Here is a 15,905-nt window from a genome sequence, read left to right on the forward strand (position 1 = left end):
GCAGAGGGAAGAGGCCAGGATGTCTCCCAGCATGGGGGTGGGAATGGTGGCCACGTGCAGTGAGGGAGGGGTGGAAGACAGCTGGTGAGGGTGAGGAAGCCAGTTTGGGGCATACTGAGTTTGAGGCACCCACAGGACCGGCTTCACTATACAGTTCTGCTTACCTACTACGCACCAGAAACTGTGCTAAGGCAGGTCCCCAGCACCCAGGAAGCTCACCTTTAGTAAGAAGACAGATAAGCAGCCGGCTGGTATATAAATGTGAGGATCATGAAAATAATCACTTCATTCCATTCTTTAAGTACTTCCCACAGTCAGTCAAAGAGTGCTTTTCTTATATTATCCCAATTCACACAACTCTTTTAGGTAAATACATGAAGCGTAGTAAGAACAAATGCTTATGTGAACAAACACTATGTGCGCGAGGTACTTTGTTCGCATGCATGAACCCATCTAACCATCGGTAACCTATGAGTTATTATTGTCCTCATTTTACAGATGAGGAGACTGAAACACAGAGAGACTAACAACTTGTCCAGGTTAGACAGCTAGTAAATGACAAAGCTAAAATTTGAACCCAGGTAATCTGGGTTCATTTTACAGATTACGAAATGGAGACTCACGGTAGTTCAAGTAATTTGCCCCAACCGATCAAGCACCTAATTAGAGGTGGAGGGAGGATTTGGACAAAGGCCTGGTGAACAACAAGCTCCTGCTGTTAACCCCTATAATAAGTGCAATTCTAGAAACCCACGCATGCGTGATGGTGGCACAGGGAGAAGCAGCAAAGCACAAATGGGGAAGGTGGGGAGCATCAGAGCTTTCGCCAAGGAGGACGTGCCTTTCTCAGCTCTGGAACAAACAGCAGGGATTCCCGAGATGGGTAAAAATATCTGGAGCACACATGGAAGGACGATCTCTAAACAAGAGAAAAGGCTCTTCTTCCCAACACAGGACTGGAAAGAGTAAGGATAGGTACAAATGTAGACAGATTTGTAGGTATTCGTATTCAAATCTCGTAGCTTCAATTTTCTCCTTGAAGTAGGAGGCAAGGTCATATGCTGAGAAGGACTGGGATGAGGCATCTTGAAGACAGTGAAGATGTGGATGATTATTGGGTAGAACAGGAGACAGAGCTGCCCAGGGATGTAGAAAAGGATCCAAGACAACTGGCCACTCACAACTGTCATGTTCATTTTAGACTTCAAAGATTACAGGTAGGTGACAGCTACAGGTTCCTTCCCTGCCTATCTTGCTCCCGAGTGACTTACAGTTACAATGAAAGGAAGTCTAAGACATCTATCAGCAAGGAGGTATAAAAACCATCATACAGCCTGTTTTTGTACGAAGCACCTTGCATGGAAGGTTCGTTCAAGGCAGATGTGATGATATTCTGGCAGAAGGATCAGGAAAGCTTCTAGTCCGATCAGATTAACAGAATTCTCTATTGGGTGGCAGGACCCAGGACCAGAAAAAAATCCTAAGCCTAGAGTACAACTCCAGTGGGGGTTAGATTCTTCGACTTGCCAAACTCGATTACCTCGTTTATGCAAGGGTGGAAATGCTGTGCAATGGAGCTAACTGGTTCACGTGTCCTGAGGAGTACTAGGTTGAAAACTACAGTTGAGATAAATGCTATCAGGCAGTTAAATCCACAGATCTCACTTTCAGTAGCAAAACCAGAGCTGGAGATAAATGTAGGAATCAACAGCATATGAGCCCTGGTAGTTAAAACCATAGAAGGGAGGGAAATAACACAATGGCTTCCCTGGTGGCGCAGTGGTTAAGAATCCTCCTGCCAATGCAGGGAACATGGGTTCAATCCCTGGTCTGGGAAGATCCCACGTGCCGCGGAGCAACTAAGCCTGTGCGCCACAACTACTGAGCCTGCGCTCTAGAGCCTGCAAGCCACAACTACTGAGCCCACATGCCACAACTACTGAAACCCGTGCACCTGTAGCCCATGCTCTGCAATAAGAGAAGCCACTGCAGTGAGAAGCCCGCGCACCTGCAATGAAGAATAGCCCCCGCTCGCCGCAACTAGAGAAAGCCACGCGCAGCAATGAAGACCCAATGCAGCCAAAAATAAATTAATTAAAAAAAAAAAAAAGAAAGTATAGAGTGGGAAAAGAGCATGAAGTTGTAGCTTTTATGAGACTACTTAATGAGGTCTGCCTCAAATTCTTATCTCATTATCTTTAGAATCCACATGACAACATGTAAATACCCAAATCGCTATTATGAAGTGAACCCAGTTTCGGTACCTACCTTATACTTTGAAGTATCCCAGTTGTGGACTATGCGGGCCGGGATGAGAAAACTGTCGTCCGCGTGGCAGCTGCTGCAGTAATACCAGCCGCTGTAATTGCACACCTTGGCTCTCCCATTGGAAAGGCCTATGGACCGCTGGCATCCTGTTCAGGGCAAAAGAAAGAGTCGGTGATGGTTGTACTTCTAACACCACAGAACGAAGTTACACAATCCTCAAGTGAAACAAAAGTCTACGATAGGAAAGAAATTGCAGAGAATATGTGTACAGACACGTCCCCTCTTTCCTAGCCTGGCAGCTCCCACCCCTTCGCCTCCTCGGGGATTGCTGACCCTGGTACTGTTTCTGGTCTCTTCTGATCCCACCTCTTCTGTGTATAGTGGCCAGAGACCAGTCTCTCTACAACCAACCCCCTTTCATCTCCTCGCTTCCTCCTCAGAAACCCTACTTCACTTGGCAGTTGGCTGGGGGCTTCTCATACAGGTTCTTACTTAACCCATGCAGCATCTCTATGAGGAAGATATTATGAGCTCTGTTTTACAGAGGAATAAACTAAGGTTTTAGTCGGGTTAAGCATTTTGTCTTGAGGTCACCCAGCCAGTAAGGGATGGCGTTTGGGTTTGGCTCTAAGCTTGTCTGATTCTAAAATGATCCTAAAACCTGATGTGTAGCCTTTCTTGGCTGACAAAAATCAATGAAAGGAATGTGTCCTTTGATTGGTCCCCATCTCTCCTTTCCAACTGCCTACTCCTACTACTCTCCAATGGGAACAGAACCTCTTTGCTGCAGTTAGAGGACTCTCCTCACTGTTCCCCAAATAAACAGTGTGCTTACTCTACCCTCCATATCTTGGCACGATTTATTTCTCCTTTCACGACGCCCTTTTCTCTGATCTCTACTTTGCCAAATCCTGCCCATCACTGATTGCCTGCAAGTGATTGCAAAGGCCCTTTTCATGTTCCAGGAAGGCCATGATTCTGTCAGTACTGTCCTGGTACTGTCAGGGGACCTGGTAATAATCATGGCCCTGCCAAAAAGAAGCCCTTATTTCCCTTTAGCTAGGAGGAACTACATTCTACTGACAACAGAAATTCTGTCATAATCAACCCAAACGACAACATTCAGAACAGATAATCAGGATTATACAAACAGCATCGTTTTTCTGACATTTCTCATCCACTGCTTTTGTTTTAGAAATCCTCCCTCATGGCCCATTTCATGGCTGGGTACCAAGACCTGTATTGATCAAAGAAATCTCACATTAAGCCCATTTCGTAATATGGGTACAAAATAGATTACTCTTAATAATCATAGTAATCATAATATAACCAGTGTGGCAGCCCACTTCCATTAGAAGGAGCTCAAACATGTTTATTTAACAAACTGCCAGCCTAAGAAGATACTTATTCCCATGAATTCATGAATGAAAGCATCATAAAATTGCTAGAGCTTTCATTTCAATCACAAATAAAATGGTATCAGTCATCCAGCAGTTTCACAGGGTACCCTCCAGAAAGAGAATTAGATCCTATTGTTTTTAGATACGAGAGGTATTGAAAGACAGACGGGGAGTAAATGTATTGGAATTACGCTTCCAGAGCTTAATACCCTTTCTTCCTAGGATAGCTATTTCTTTACTGTTGAGTAGCAACAAAACCCTAACAAGCTCCTGTTTCTCAGATTGGCTGAGGATTGAGATATGTGTGAAGGGCAAGGAAGAACCAAACCCACCTGCTGCTTCTGTGGGGCGTGGGAGGTGCTGTCACGATCTCTAGGCTATGAACACTGGAACGCCATGTGCTGCGCCCACTGACCGCGCTGCTTATGCAGCATGTAGCGCATGCACCCCCTTAAACACTGTGCTTTCTGACGTGCTTGTACAACCCTGACCACACGACAAACTGCTCAGATGTATTTTTTAAACTTAGCACTTACTGTAGCGCTTTACATATGATAGACCAGCAATAAATGTTTATGTTGAAGAGACAATAAACAATATTATCTGGCACATAAACACCCTCATGCATATAAAGAGATTTTAATTTCCCAGAGCTATTCTGGAATTGATCCTCCTAACCTGGTCACCTGTCTCTTGAAAACAGCCTACTTTGGTGAATATCCCTGTGCAAATATGTTGCCCCTTCTAAGAATTACACATTAGACACGTTCATAGATGGACTGTGAAACAGAGTTGAGTAGAACTTGACACATTTTAGACACTGCGACACTGTTTCCAAAATTCAGTGGACAGTGAAACTGACTTAACACTGAAGTGACAATGAATAGAATTCAGTCTTCCCTAATGATTCAGAAAATGAGCGTAATCTTATAGAAATTCAGGATCATCATTACAGCTGAAACTCTCACCATAAAACACTGCAAAAATAAATTTAAGTTATTTTAGTTTTTTGCTTGTTTGCATTTTGGATATAATAAACAGCAAGCATTTGCAGAATGTTTATATATGCTTTAGTAGGTCCTACTGGGTTTATTATTCTGTAACTTTTAATGACTTTATTATAATCTCCTAGATGCAGCATACATAGGCAATATTAAAATACACAAATGTGCATTTTTTTTTAACATCTTCATTGGAGTATAATCGCTTTACAATGGTGTGTTAGTTTCTGCTGTATAACAAAGTGAATCAGCTATACATATACATATATCCCTGTATCTCCTCCCTCTTGCGTCTCCCTCCCCCCCTCCCTATCCCACCCCCACAAATGTGCATTTTAAGAAAGCATATAGCCTACAAATGTGTATATCAACCGGGCACACAGGCCCAAAGCCTAACATGGTGAGGTTCAACTAAACAGGCTAAACATCCTCACTACTTTGCACAGGCCTCCAGGCTCATAAAAGAGAGAAAGGCTGAGAGAACATGGCTAGGGTTCATGCGCATTTTATTTTATTTTATTATTATTTTTTTTCACACTTAATTTTTTTTATTCTGGTGCAGAACACTATCAATGTCTAACCTTCATTCTAGAGGGTAATTCAGAGAGGGGATGTCAGGAACCAACTATTCCCAAGGCCAACCCTGTCATGCAGTAACCTTTGGGCCATACCACCCCTGGAGCTTTAAATATACCTACCAAAAGGCTTCTGTGAGTGCATTTCTCACCACCACAATCAGAAAACACTAGAGATAGCACCCCAACAAGATGACATCCATAGTTTAAAAAAAACAAAACCAAAACAAGCTCCAGAGTGAGATTACAAACCAGTCACATGAATGGTAGCCGGTTGTCAGTTGGCCGACCCCTGCTAGGTCTTAAGGGAAATCTGTCATTGGGGCCACCTCGCCCTGGCAAGATGGGGTTAGGTCCTGGAAGGGGGCCGATTGGGTCAAAATGTGGTCTGAGTGGAGGGAACTGTCTGGGTGTCTCCCCAGGCCCAGGGATGAGTGAATTCATTGGATCCCCAACATAAGGAAGGGTTAGTCTTTCATCATATTCACCACCAATAATTCCTGGAGGAAGGAGAGAACCAGGAGGAAAAGGCCTGGGGTGCAAGGGGTTGGGGTAGAATGGAATGGGGTGGGGTGACGATGGCAGGAACATCACATGCCGCCCTCTCTGAGCTTCTTTTCTTTGTTTGTGCCTCTTCTTGTACAGTTCTTTCCAATCTGTGCCTCGACCTCTGACAGTATCATCTCGAAAATCCCGCAGATATACACACCTCCACAGAAGTTGGTCATTTGAAGCAATACAGAGGTCATGACAAACTGCAGACAAAGACAGGACAGAACGAACAACCAAAAGTCAGAAGATCCGCAGTTTCAGCTCCAATGGGAGGACTACCAACCCAAATACATCTGGTAGGTTCAGTGCTTGTCGGGTAAAAGCCAGAAGAGGATACACCAGCTGGTCCTTGAAGAGGCGAGAGAGCTTCTGAAGATCTTTGTATGACTTGGCTACATTTTCCCCTGATTCCTGTTTGCAAATAAAAGATTCTGGCAGCAGCTGCAGTCTTTTCACACTTCTAATCTCATTGTTGATTTTTAGTGTAGCATTTATGACGATGAGGTTTCCCAAAGGCACACAGGTGACAGCAGCAGAGCCACCCTCGCAGAGAGGATGTGTGTACTGCAGCTTATACACGCCCCCCGACCTCCATTTCTCCAGCGTGGACACAGCTTTGGCTTCAGTCCCCTGAGGTATGTAACCCGACTCCAACATGAGAAGATGTATGGATACTATCAGGGCATCACTGGGGTTAGAACAGTCAGCTGACTGATACAGGGTCTCTAATGAATGTGGCACTTGCCCTTCCACTGATTCGCTGCAGAGCATTGGTTCTGAGGGATAGAAACCTGTGCCCTCTTCCATATCCACAACATCTGGAATTGACTCAGCTTCAAAATTTTGACTAGGCCCTGACCTACTGCCATCATTCCAGACATCAGATTGGGCTGCCTGTCTTTGGAATGAATCACGCAGTTGTTCATCCTGCATGCTGGACTGACTGGAGCTGGCGGCCAAAGAGGGTTGGTCATTATTCTGGAGCGAGGAATGCTCTGAATCTGTGGATGAAGGTAAGTTAGGTGCTGCAAAGGCATCTTCAAGAATCAAACATATCCCTTAAAAAACTAAAAATAGAATTACCATATGACCCAGCAATCCCACTACTGGGCATATACCCAGAGAAAACCGTAATTCAAAAAGACACATGCACCCGAATGTTCATTGCAGCACTATTTACAATAGCCAGGTCATGGAAGCAACCTAAATGCCCATCAACAGACGAATGGATAAAGAAGATGTGGTACATATATACAATGGAATATTACTCAGCCATAAAAAGGAACGAAATTGAGTCATTTGTTGAGACGTGGATGGATCTAGAGACTGTCATACAGAGTGAAGTAAGTCAGAAAGAGAAAAACAAATATCGTATATTAATGCATGTATGTGGAACCTAGAAAAATGGTACAGATGAGCCAGTTTGCAGGGCAGAAGTTGAGACACAGATGTAGAGAATGGACATATGGACACCAAGGGGGGAAAACTGCGGTGAGGTTGGGATGGTGGTGTGCTGAATTGGGCGATTGGGATTGACATGTATACACTGATGTGTATAAAATTGATGCCTAATAAGAACCTGCAGTATAAAAAAACAAACAAAACAACTAATACTAAACTTTCATTGGGTTATTTGTATGGAAATATATTAATATAAATGTTTCAGACATTACATGAAATTTCTAAAAATCTTATATGTTCTGGTATAATGTTATAAGTAATAATCCTAGTTATTACTTTAAAATGTATATCTCAGAAATAACTAATTTTCTTGTCAACTGCATTATTATGAACTTTCATCAAATCTTTAACCGTGGTCATTTTTAAGTCTTTTGTCATTTACAGACAGTTCTGGGTGTACTCTGATGATTTTGCAAATATGTTCCTATAAAAGGGTTTCATCTTCAAGAAATTCATGGAAAAGACTCTGACAAGTACAGGTTTCTGGTAACTGACTGTACTGCTGAACTGAATGAATAAGCATTTTCAGAACTCTAATGAAAAACTGATGAACTCATAAAAGTGCTAACAAAATATCAAGATGAAAAAAAAAATGAATTACATGGGACTGAGTGAACTGATGAGGATGAGTATAATTTTTGTGACTTTCTGTCTGAATTAAAAAAAAAAAATCCCACAAGGACTCAGAGGCAAAGAATATACAAATCAATTTTCACTGCAAAGTAAAGGAGCTGTTACAGTGGAGGATTACTGGACTGAATGTCAATATTATGACATAGTATGAGTGTGTTTCATGTTTGGTAATTGCAATCATTGTTGCTTTTGTTGTGGTCATCCATGTACAATGCTTGGTGTCAGTCTATTTATAAAAAAAAAAAAAAAGAATCAAACATATCAAGTCCCCAGAAACAATCCCATATGAAGCCAAGGTCTCTTCATCTCCAGTGAGGGCATCCTTGTTGTTCAATGTAATTGCAAACCGGGTATCAGAACCTGGAGGGGACGGGAGCCCCCGAGACGCCGGGCCATGACCTCCGGGAGCCAGGAAGCCGCAAGCTGCAGCCCCAGCGCCCACTCGCCGCCCGGCCTGCGCGTCGCAGTCCAGGAGCGCGGGCCCCGCGACACCCCGCTTGCCGCCCGGCCTCTCATGCCCATTTTAGTTGAGACAGAAGCAGCAGCACATAAACGCATACGTCTAGTCCTTGGTGTCTTTACCTTCATAACTTATTTAGGACCATGCTCTCCTACTCTTGATGCTGAAATCACCCTACGAAACTGAAAAGGAAAACCTCATTCAAAACGGTGGCAGGAAGCCCTGAAAGGGGAGGTCTCAGGCACATTCCACTTGTGGCAGCTTCCTTTACACAGCCTAGCACGAAGAAGGAAGATTTTCTCCTCGCCCAGCAACAACCCAGCCAATGAGAAGCCACCACAGCCCTGAATACTCACAGTCCTCCAATGAACTTTCCTTCAAAAGAGCTCCTTCCAACTTCCCCTTTCCTCTATAATAGAACTGCTCCTCTCCTTTGTTCTCCGGACCTGCCTGTGGTTCACAGCAGTTTGCATGTCCCGAATTGCAATTCTTCTGATATTCCCAAATAAACTTGATTTTGCTCACTAAATCTTTTTTTGTTTTAAAGCTTGATAGCTCCTAATGACCCAGAAGGTTTCAACCTATCCCCATTCTTAGGAGTGTTTTGGATACATGGTGTAGAGACAAGCACAAGCCTAGAGTCAGGAAGCTTGCTCTTTCCTAGGGAACATGGTGAGCCTGACCCATCAAACTCTCTAGGCCTGCTTTCCTCACCTCAAAATAAAGGAGTTAGCCTAAATCAGTGGTTTGCCAAATTCAGTGAGCATCAGAATTTTCTGGAGACGTTTGTGAAAAATGTAGCCCTCCCCCACCTCCCACCTGGGCCCAGAGATTTTGATTCTGTAAACCTGGGGTAGGGCCCAGGAACCTGCATTTCTACCCATCCAACCACCACCAGGTACTGTGGTGGGTAAAAGCTGGGGATTGTTCCCTGATTTCTAGGTGACTCCAAAGGTCCCTCCAAGCTCTAAAATTCTCATTCTATTTAAGTAAAGTGCAGCGGGTGGGCAGACTGCTAAGTGAAAAGTTCATAACTCGTCACACAGTTTAATTTCTAGGCTTCCAAAATCAACACTTCAAGTTCTTAGTCAATTTCCAAAAATTTACTATGTAGAAACAACAATTCATTTTACCAGCATTTTTTCCAGAGCATTCACTGTCCCCACTGAGAAGCATCTTATTTGACTTAGAAAGAATTAAAACTTTTAATCTCCAAATCCAATGTATTTGTCTTTGAAAGAACATAGGATGGTCAGGAAAGAAGATTAGAGGCCAGTCAGTGGCCTGGTGTAGATTCATTTTCTAAAAAACAACACATACCATTTATTTGAAGAAGGAGACACCCGTTCTTTCAATTAACTGCAAGATTTCTCTCTTTAATATCCTACTAGCAAATCATAGACTAAAACTGTCTGAAACAATTCCCCATAAAGATACACAACCTGGGATTTTACTTAATCACTGTGAGGTTTTCAACCAGAGGGGGAAAAGTGTGTTTTCTTAATAATGACCTTTAGAAAAACACATTTTTTGGAGGAGGCCAAAGCTGGATTCTGACAAGTGACATTATGAGGAGAAAAATAGAGCTGCAAAGCAGAGACAAAAAATAATTAATTGAAATAACTAATTAGAACTTATTTACATATTATATTTTCATGTACTTTCAAACAGACTTTTCAACAATGTTTCTAAATTAAAAGGCATTTGTAGTAGGGAACACTCCACATGTAGGATCAAAGCAAAAACATTCCTCTCTGTCTCTTTTTGAAACTTTTCAGAGAGTGTATTCAATTCATAGGAACAAAAAACTATCTCACAAGAGAACCCACTGGCCTTTTTTTTTTTTTTTTTTTATTGCTTCCCACCCCACTTCAAATCTTTAATGAACACACGCTCTGAAGAGCTTAGCTTCCCTTCTGATACACTTTGGGAAACAAATGTCACCATTTAACCAAAATCCTATTTGCTGCTTGTACAGTCCATTTCCCAAGGGGCCTTTCACTATAGACACCCAAAAGAATCTGTTGCTGGGGGTTGAAGCAGAAACGTTGGCATAATTCTCGACAAGGGTACAGTCTTTCTTCTAACGAGGGTACCTAGTTAGCTCAATTGGCTGCAATGAGATGTTACTGAAGCTGAGATCTTGAGGAGAAGCCAACCACCTCTCTCTACTTCCTGGCTCCCAACGACAGTCCTCCTCCCCACCCCCGCCAGCAGGTGGAAAATTCATGGGCACAACAGAAAAGTAACAAGAGCTGTGTCTGCGTCCAGGTGATTCTCTCTCACTAGGGAAAGAACGCACCCAATGCTTCCTAAGTGTGGCCAGCCACGCTACCCCCTCCACCTCATTTGGTAAGGGAAATCCAGGACTTTGTATTTGGAAGGAAGAAATGATCTAAGAAGAGAAAAGGGGCAAATAGAGAGAAGAGAAGGTGCCTTTCTAAAAGAGAGGAAAGAAGAGAAAGAGAGTGAGAGGACAAATTTTCATTTGCTCTGTTAAAATAGACAAAATAAAACTGGCAAGTTTCGATCCCTCTTCTACTGTGCACGCCGGGTAAGGAGCAACGGCCATGGGAGGGGAAGGGGACGGCCCTGTCCCTGCCTCCCCCCTCCCACCCAGTGTTCTGGTGGGAGACAGTGAGCTGTGGGGAGCGCTGGGCAAATGTTGACTGAAGGCCTGGAGCCTGATCATGTGCCCCGGGGATCAGATGTTCCAAGATGAAGGAAAATGGAAATGCGGATTTCAATGACTTCTTGTTTTACAAGAATTAGGGGGGAAAGTCATAAAGAACTTAGCTTTCCTAGCTTACAGTCTATAACTATTGGCTCATTAAGTAAATGTTGAATAAGTACTTTTTAAAATAAGGTGTCAGATGTTAAAAAATAAAATAAAATAAAATAAGGTGTCACATTGGGTATACAGCAGAAAATTCTGTTTAATGAGCCTAAGATTAGCACAAAGCTGGGCACGGTGTTTAAACAAAGGATTGTTGGACACAGGGCAGAAGCAATTTTTGCAAGGTAGCTTTGGTATCCACTAAGGGAAGTTGAAGCAAAGCAAACCTGGGCCCCAGACTTGCATCCTCCTCTATAGGAGGGGAAGGAGCTGGCACGTGAGACTGATCACACGTGTGTTCACGAGTTAACACAGGTGGAACCGAGGCTACATAATTCTACATAATTGTAACAGGAAGAGGGCAAGGGTGAGGGACACTGAGAAACACCTACTTAGAAATAAGTGATGCAAAACTTTCTCCTGTCTCAAGCATCCAAGTTACTCTACATCTTTGGGACCAGGTGGTGACCCATAACGTAGGAGACATCTACTTAGTCATAAAATCAATTAAGACATGAAGTATTTGACATTTTAATTTTTTTTTTTTTTTTTTAATTTTTTTTTTTTTTTTAAAGAAATATGTGCTGTGCTAGTCTTTTTTTTTTTTTTTTTTTTTTAAACTTTTTTGGGTTTATTTATTTATTTATGGCTGTGTTGGGTCTTCGTTTCTGTGCGAGGGCTTTCTCTAGTTGCGGCGAGCGCGGGCCACTCTTCATCGCGGTGCGCGGGCCTCTCACTGTCGCGGCCTCTCTTGTTGCGGAGCACAGGCTCCAGACGCGCAGGCTCAGTAGTTGTGGCTCACGGGCCCAGTTGCTCCGCGGCATGTGGGATCTTCCCAGACCAGGGCTCGAACCCGTGTCCCCTGCATTGGCAGGCAGATTCTCAACCACTGCGCCACCAGGGAAGCCCGACATTTTAATTTTTAAATTTTTAATTTTTTAAAAAATTATTTTTGGCTGCGTTGGGTCTTCATTGCTGTGTGCGGGCTTGCTCTAGTTGTGGTGAGCGGGGGCTACTCTTCGTTGCAGTGCTTGGGCTTCTCATTGTGGTGGCTTCTCGTTGCGGAGCATGGGCTCTAGGCATGTGGGCTTCAGTAGTTGCGGCACGCGGGCTCAGTAGTTGTGGCTAGTGGGCTCTAGAGCGCAGGCTCAGTAGTTGTGGCGCACGGGCTTAGTTGCTCTGCGGCACGTGGGATCTTCCCGGACCAGGGATGGAACCCGTGTCCCCTGCATTGGCAGGCGGACTCTTAACCACTGCGCCACCAGGGAAGTCCCAGACATTAAGTATTTGGATTGGAGAATCGGCACATGAAAACAGATGCCTCTGAGTATGCGTTTTGTCTGTTATAAGGAAAATAGTATCCACAAGCATCTCAAATGGAAATAAAGGAAGAAAACAGGAAATCAAGAAAAATCAATTGTGTTCTACCTCTAATTGCTCATGTGACTAGTATGGCACACTGCTGATGGTCTCTTTGGTATATGGTCTCAACTTTGGAGAGCAATACTTCAAAATTATTTTCTCTATAAGGTTTTAAGTCCTCTGGTAGGGAATTCTCTTCCCAGGGGGTGAAAACTTCAAGTTTGGGAGGGAATACACATACTCAAATACAATCCTAAAATGTACTGACTGGTTGCTTCCAAAGCTATACTGAAATTCATTTCTGTTCATCAGAAAAGAATTTTCTTCTGGTGGGCTTCATTTTACGTTTGTCTATAAATGACTTTCAGGGCAGTGAGAGACTGTAAAGAGAAATTGTCTCTCATTGTTGATCAAAAGTTTGACTCAAAAAGTTGGGCTACACAGTCAGATGGCTGACACGTTAAAAAGTATAAGTAACACTCGGAAGGAAACTGTTCCTACTGTGGCTGACACACATTTAGGATAATTTAACGTGGCACTTGTAGAATGGACCATAGCTGTTGCTAGGACAGCTATGTCCTTAAGAACATAAGTAAATAACTCCTCTGAAGTTATGGATGTAACTAATTAAGGAATTTTCGTTTCATTACAGCAAGATGGCAAATGTTAGGCTTGTAAAGTATGAGCACTGCTCCTGGACACAGTGATTATTCAGTGGCACATTATATCTAGAGAGACAGACAGAGGCAACTGAGACCAACAGACATCAACTGTCCAAGACAGAGGTCATCTACAAGTATAATCACGTGTTGCTTGACTATACTTGCAGGACTACGGCAACCAAAGAAAGATCTTTAAAAAAACCTAATCTGAACACTAATTGGTTTAAAATTTGAAAGTATTCTACAAGCTGTTAGTTGAGGGTTTTTTTTACCCCCCACAATGAATATTTAAATTGCTAAGTCAGTTTCGATTTGCATGTTGTATTAACAGAGCTAGAGGTGCTATGTTTAAGTAAGAAATGAAGAGAAAAATCATGTCAGGTAATCACTGCTGACTGAAAATACAGGCAGCACACTGGTGGTCTCACAGATCTGTCTCATTTTGACAATGTCTGGATGGAACAGACGCAGGGACACCCCTTCTTTCTGTCTCTGACCACTCTCCAACCTCCTTTCTAGTCGCGACCCTTGGGACCCTCGCCATCCTCTGTCTCCGGGACCGGCCAACACCGTTTTTTGTGGTTAGCTCCTTAATCCCAACCAGATTCGTCAGAATTATTCCAGCGAGGTAGAGGCCGCTGTCAACTGACTGCTCAGCCATCTGCGGGCCTCCTGCACCCACCTCTCTTTGAGCCTCTAGTTCCACTGCGACGCTGTGGCTCTGGAGGTGTAAGCCACTTCTGGGAATTGGTTCAGGAGAAGCATGAGGGCACTGAGCGTCTCTTCAAGATGCAAAATTAGTGTGGCGGCTGCACCCTCCTCCAGAACATGCAGAAGCCCTCCCAAGAGGAGTGGAGTGAAACCCTGGAGAAGACCCTGAACTAGGCCCTGTGGGATCTGCGGGCCCTGGGTTCTGCTCGCACAGACCTCCATCACTGTGACATCCGGAGAGCCACTTCCTAGATGAGGAGGTGAAACTCATCAAGGAGATGCACTGCACGTGACTAACCTCTGCAGGCGGGACTGGGTGAGCATCCCTTAGAAGGCTCACCCTCCAACAGGACTAGGAGCCTCCAGAGCCCAGTGGACTTTGAAGGACCCCTCTGCATGCCCCTGGTGTCAGAACTTCTGCCCCCTGCGGCCACTAGGCAGTTTTTTTAACCACCCTGGAGCCCTCTCCCGAGCTGTGGATCAAATGGAAACAATAAAGCTTCTGCAGCAAAAGAAAAAAAGAAAAAAAAATAGAAACTAAAGACTTTCTGCTCTTGCTAAACTCTATAATGTTTATTTGTTTTATTTCATGGTATGTTGTTATTAAGATTATAAATCGTATGAAATAAATGAATAAATACCAAGTAGACTCCAACTCAAGTTGAGAAGTGTCAAGATTTATTGGTCTTTCAGGTAAACAATGATTGAGAACCTAGAGTCAATATTTAGTCAAAATTTATCTTGAAAGGCAATAAATCTTGATTTTTGCTAAGGCAAGTAAGTAAATATGTGCACTGTTTGAGAGATTCTGACTGCTTTTCTATCTACTAAATAGCTACAGTGAGTTATAATGATCTGTGACATGGATTTCCATTTCCAAAGAAATGTTTTGAATTGTTGAATTACTTTTAATTCTTATGATAAGATGCTTCAATACCAGTATTTAGAGTAGTGTAAGATAAGTTTAATAAGAAATGTTATAAATTCCATATCTAGTATATTTAAATCAGTCTAAATTTAGTATTTTTTTCATACTTGTTTTCCTCTTAGAGTTTCTCATTAACTTCTATGCCTGTCTGTTCTTTTCCTAAGGACTTTCAAGAAAATGGTAAGAAATTTAAAATGGAAATAATACATAAATAGGCAAATGGATAAACAAATACTAACATAGTGCTTACTATATGCCAGGTTCTGTTCTAAGCACTTTACATACACACACACACACACACACACACACACACACACACTCATTTAATTCTCTTATCATTCTGTGAGGTAGGTATTATCCCCATTTTACAGATGAAGAAACTGAGACAGAGGGTGATACAGTAATTCTGTCCACGGTTGTACATCTAGTGAAAAAGGTAGGACCTAGATGAAACACCTGATATGGCACTTTATGAGGAACAACAATGAATTATATAGGTGAGTTTCCACGTAGCTATCTCCATACGGAAGATATCACATAAATTGTCTCCTTGTGGATGACAATATGACAAGCACAGAAAATATGAATCAATTATACACAAGAACACAATTTAGTTCATCGATGCATTCAGCCTTGGACCTCACAAGCATCAGCATCTCCTCTGAATATGAAGGGTGAAGGGGGGCAAGAATACAAATCTGTAAGGTGGCAAGTAGAAGACAGTAAGAGGTGAGCAAAGGAGGAAGCAGTAGCTCTAATTGTAGAGATCGAGGAAGGCTGTGTAGACACAGGGGCATTTGAGCTGGGCCTTGAAGAAAAAAAGAGATTTTGGAAAAGGAAGGCTCAAGTCAGAAAAATGGAAGCTCATTTGGAAAACATTGACTATTCTAGTTGTCTGAAGCTCACTGTAACTAGAGGGGTGTCGGGAAAAGAGCTTGGAACGGTAAACTGAACATAAGACTCCCGAATGCTCAGGGCAGAAGTCCTTATTAATCAATACGGGATGAGTATTAACGAGTAAGATACAGGAACAGCTAGAGTTGTTAGAAGCAGAAC

General features: G+C 42.9%; 2 protein-coding genes across 4 annotated transcripts in view; both read right to left on the reverse strand.

Annotated features, from left to right (window-relative positions):
• The window catches only part of PLEKHM3 (pleckstrin homology domain containing M3), a 190,039-nt gene that overhangs the window by 111,993 nt on the left and 62,141 nt on the right, over positions 1-15,905 (reverse strand). For all 3 annotated transcript variants that reach the window (XM_059928564.1, XM_059928565.1, XM_059928566.1), the window contains exon 4: positions 2,269-2,414. In XM_059928564.1, coding sequence (XP_059784547.1) covers positions 2,269-2,414 — 146 coding nt within the window. The remainder of the gene's footprint in view (positions 1-2,268; positions 2,415-15,905) is intronic.
• LOC132368654 (F-box only protein 7-like) lies at positions 5,490-6,842 on the reverse strand. Its single transcript, XM_059927372.1, is given in 1 exon segment — positions 5,490-6,842. A coding segment is annotated over 1 exon segment (1,230 nt). The 5' UTR covers positions 6,730-6,842; the 3' UTR covers positions 5,490-5,499.

The sequence above is a fragment of the Balaenoptera ricei genome, chromosome 7 (assembly GCF_028023285.1).
Source record: "Balaenoptera ricei isolate mBalRic1 chromosome 7, mBalRic1.hap2, whole genome shotgun sequence".
Classification (NCBI taxonomy): Eukaryota; Metazoa; Chordata; class Mammalia; order Artiodactyla; family Balaenopteridae; genus Balaenoptera; species Balaenoptera ricei.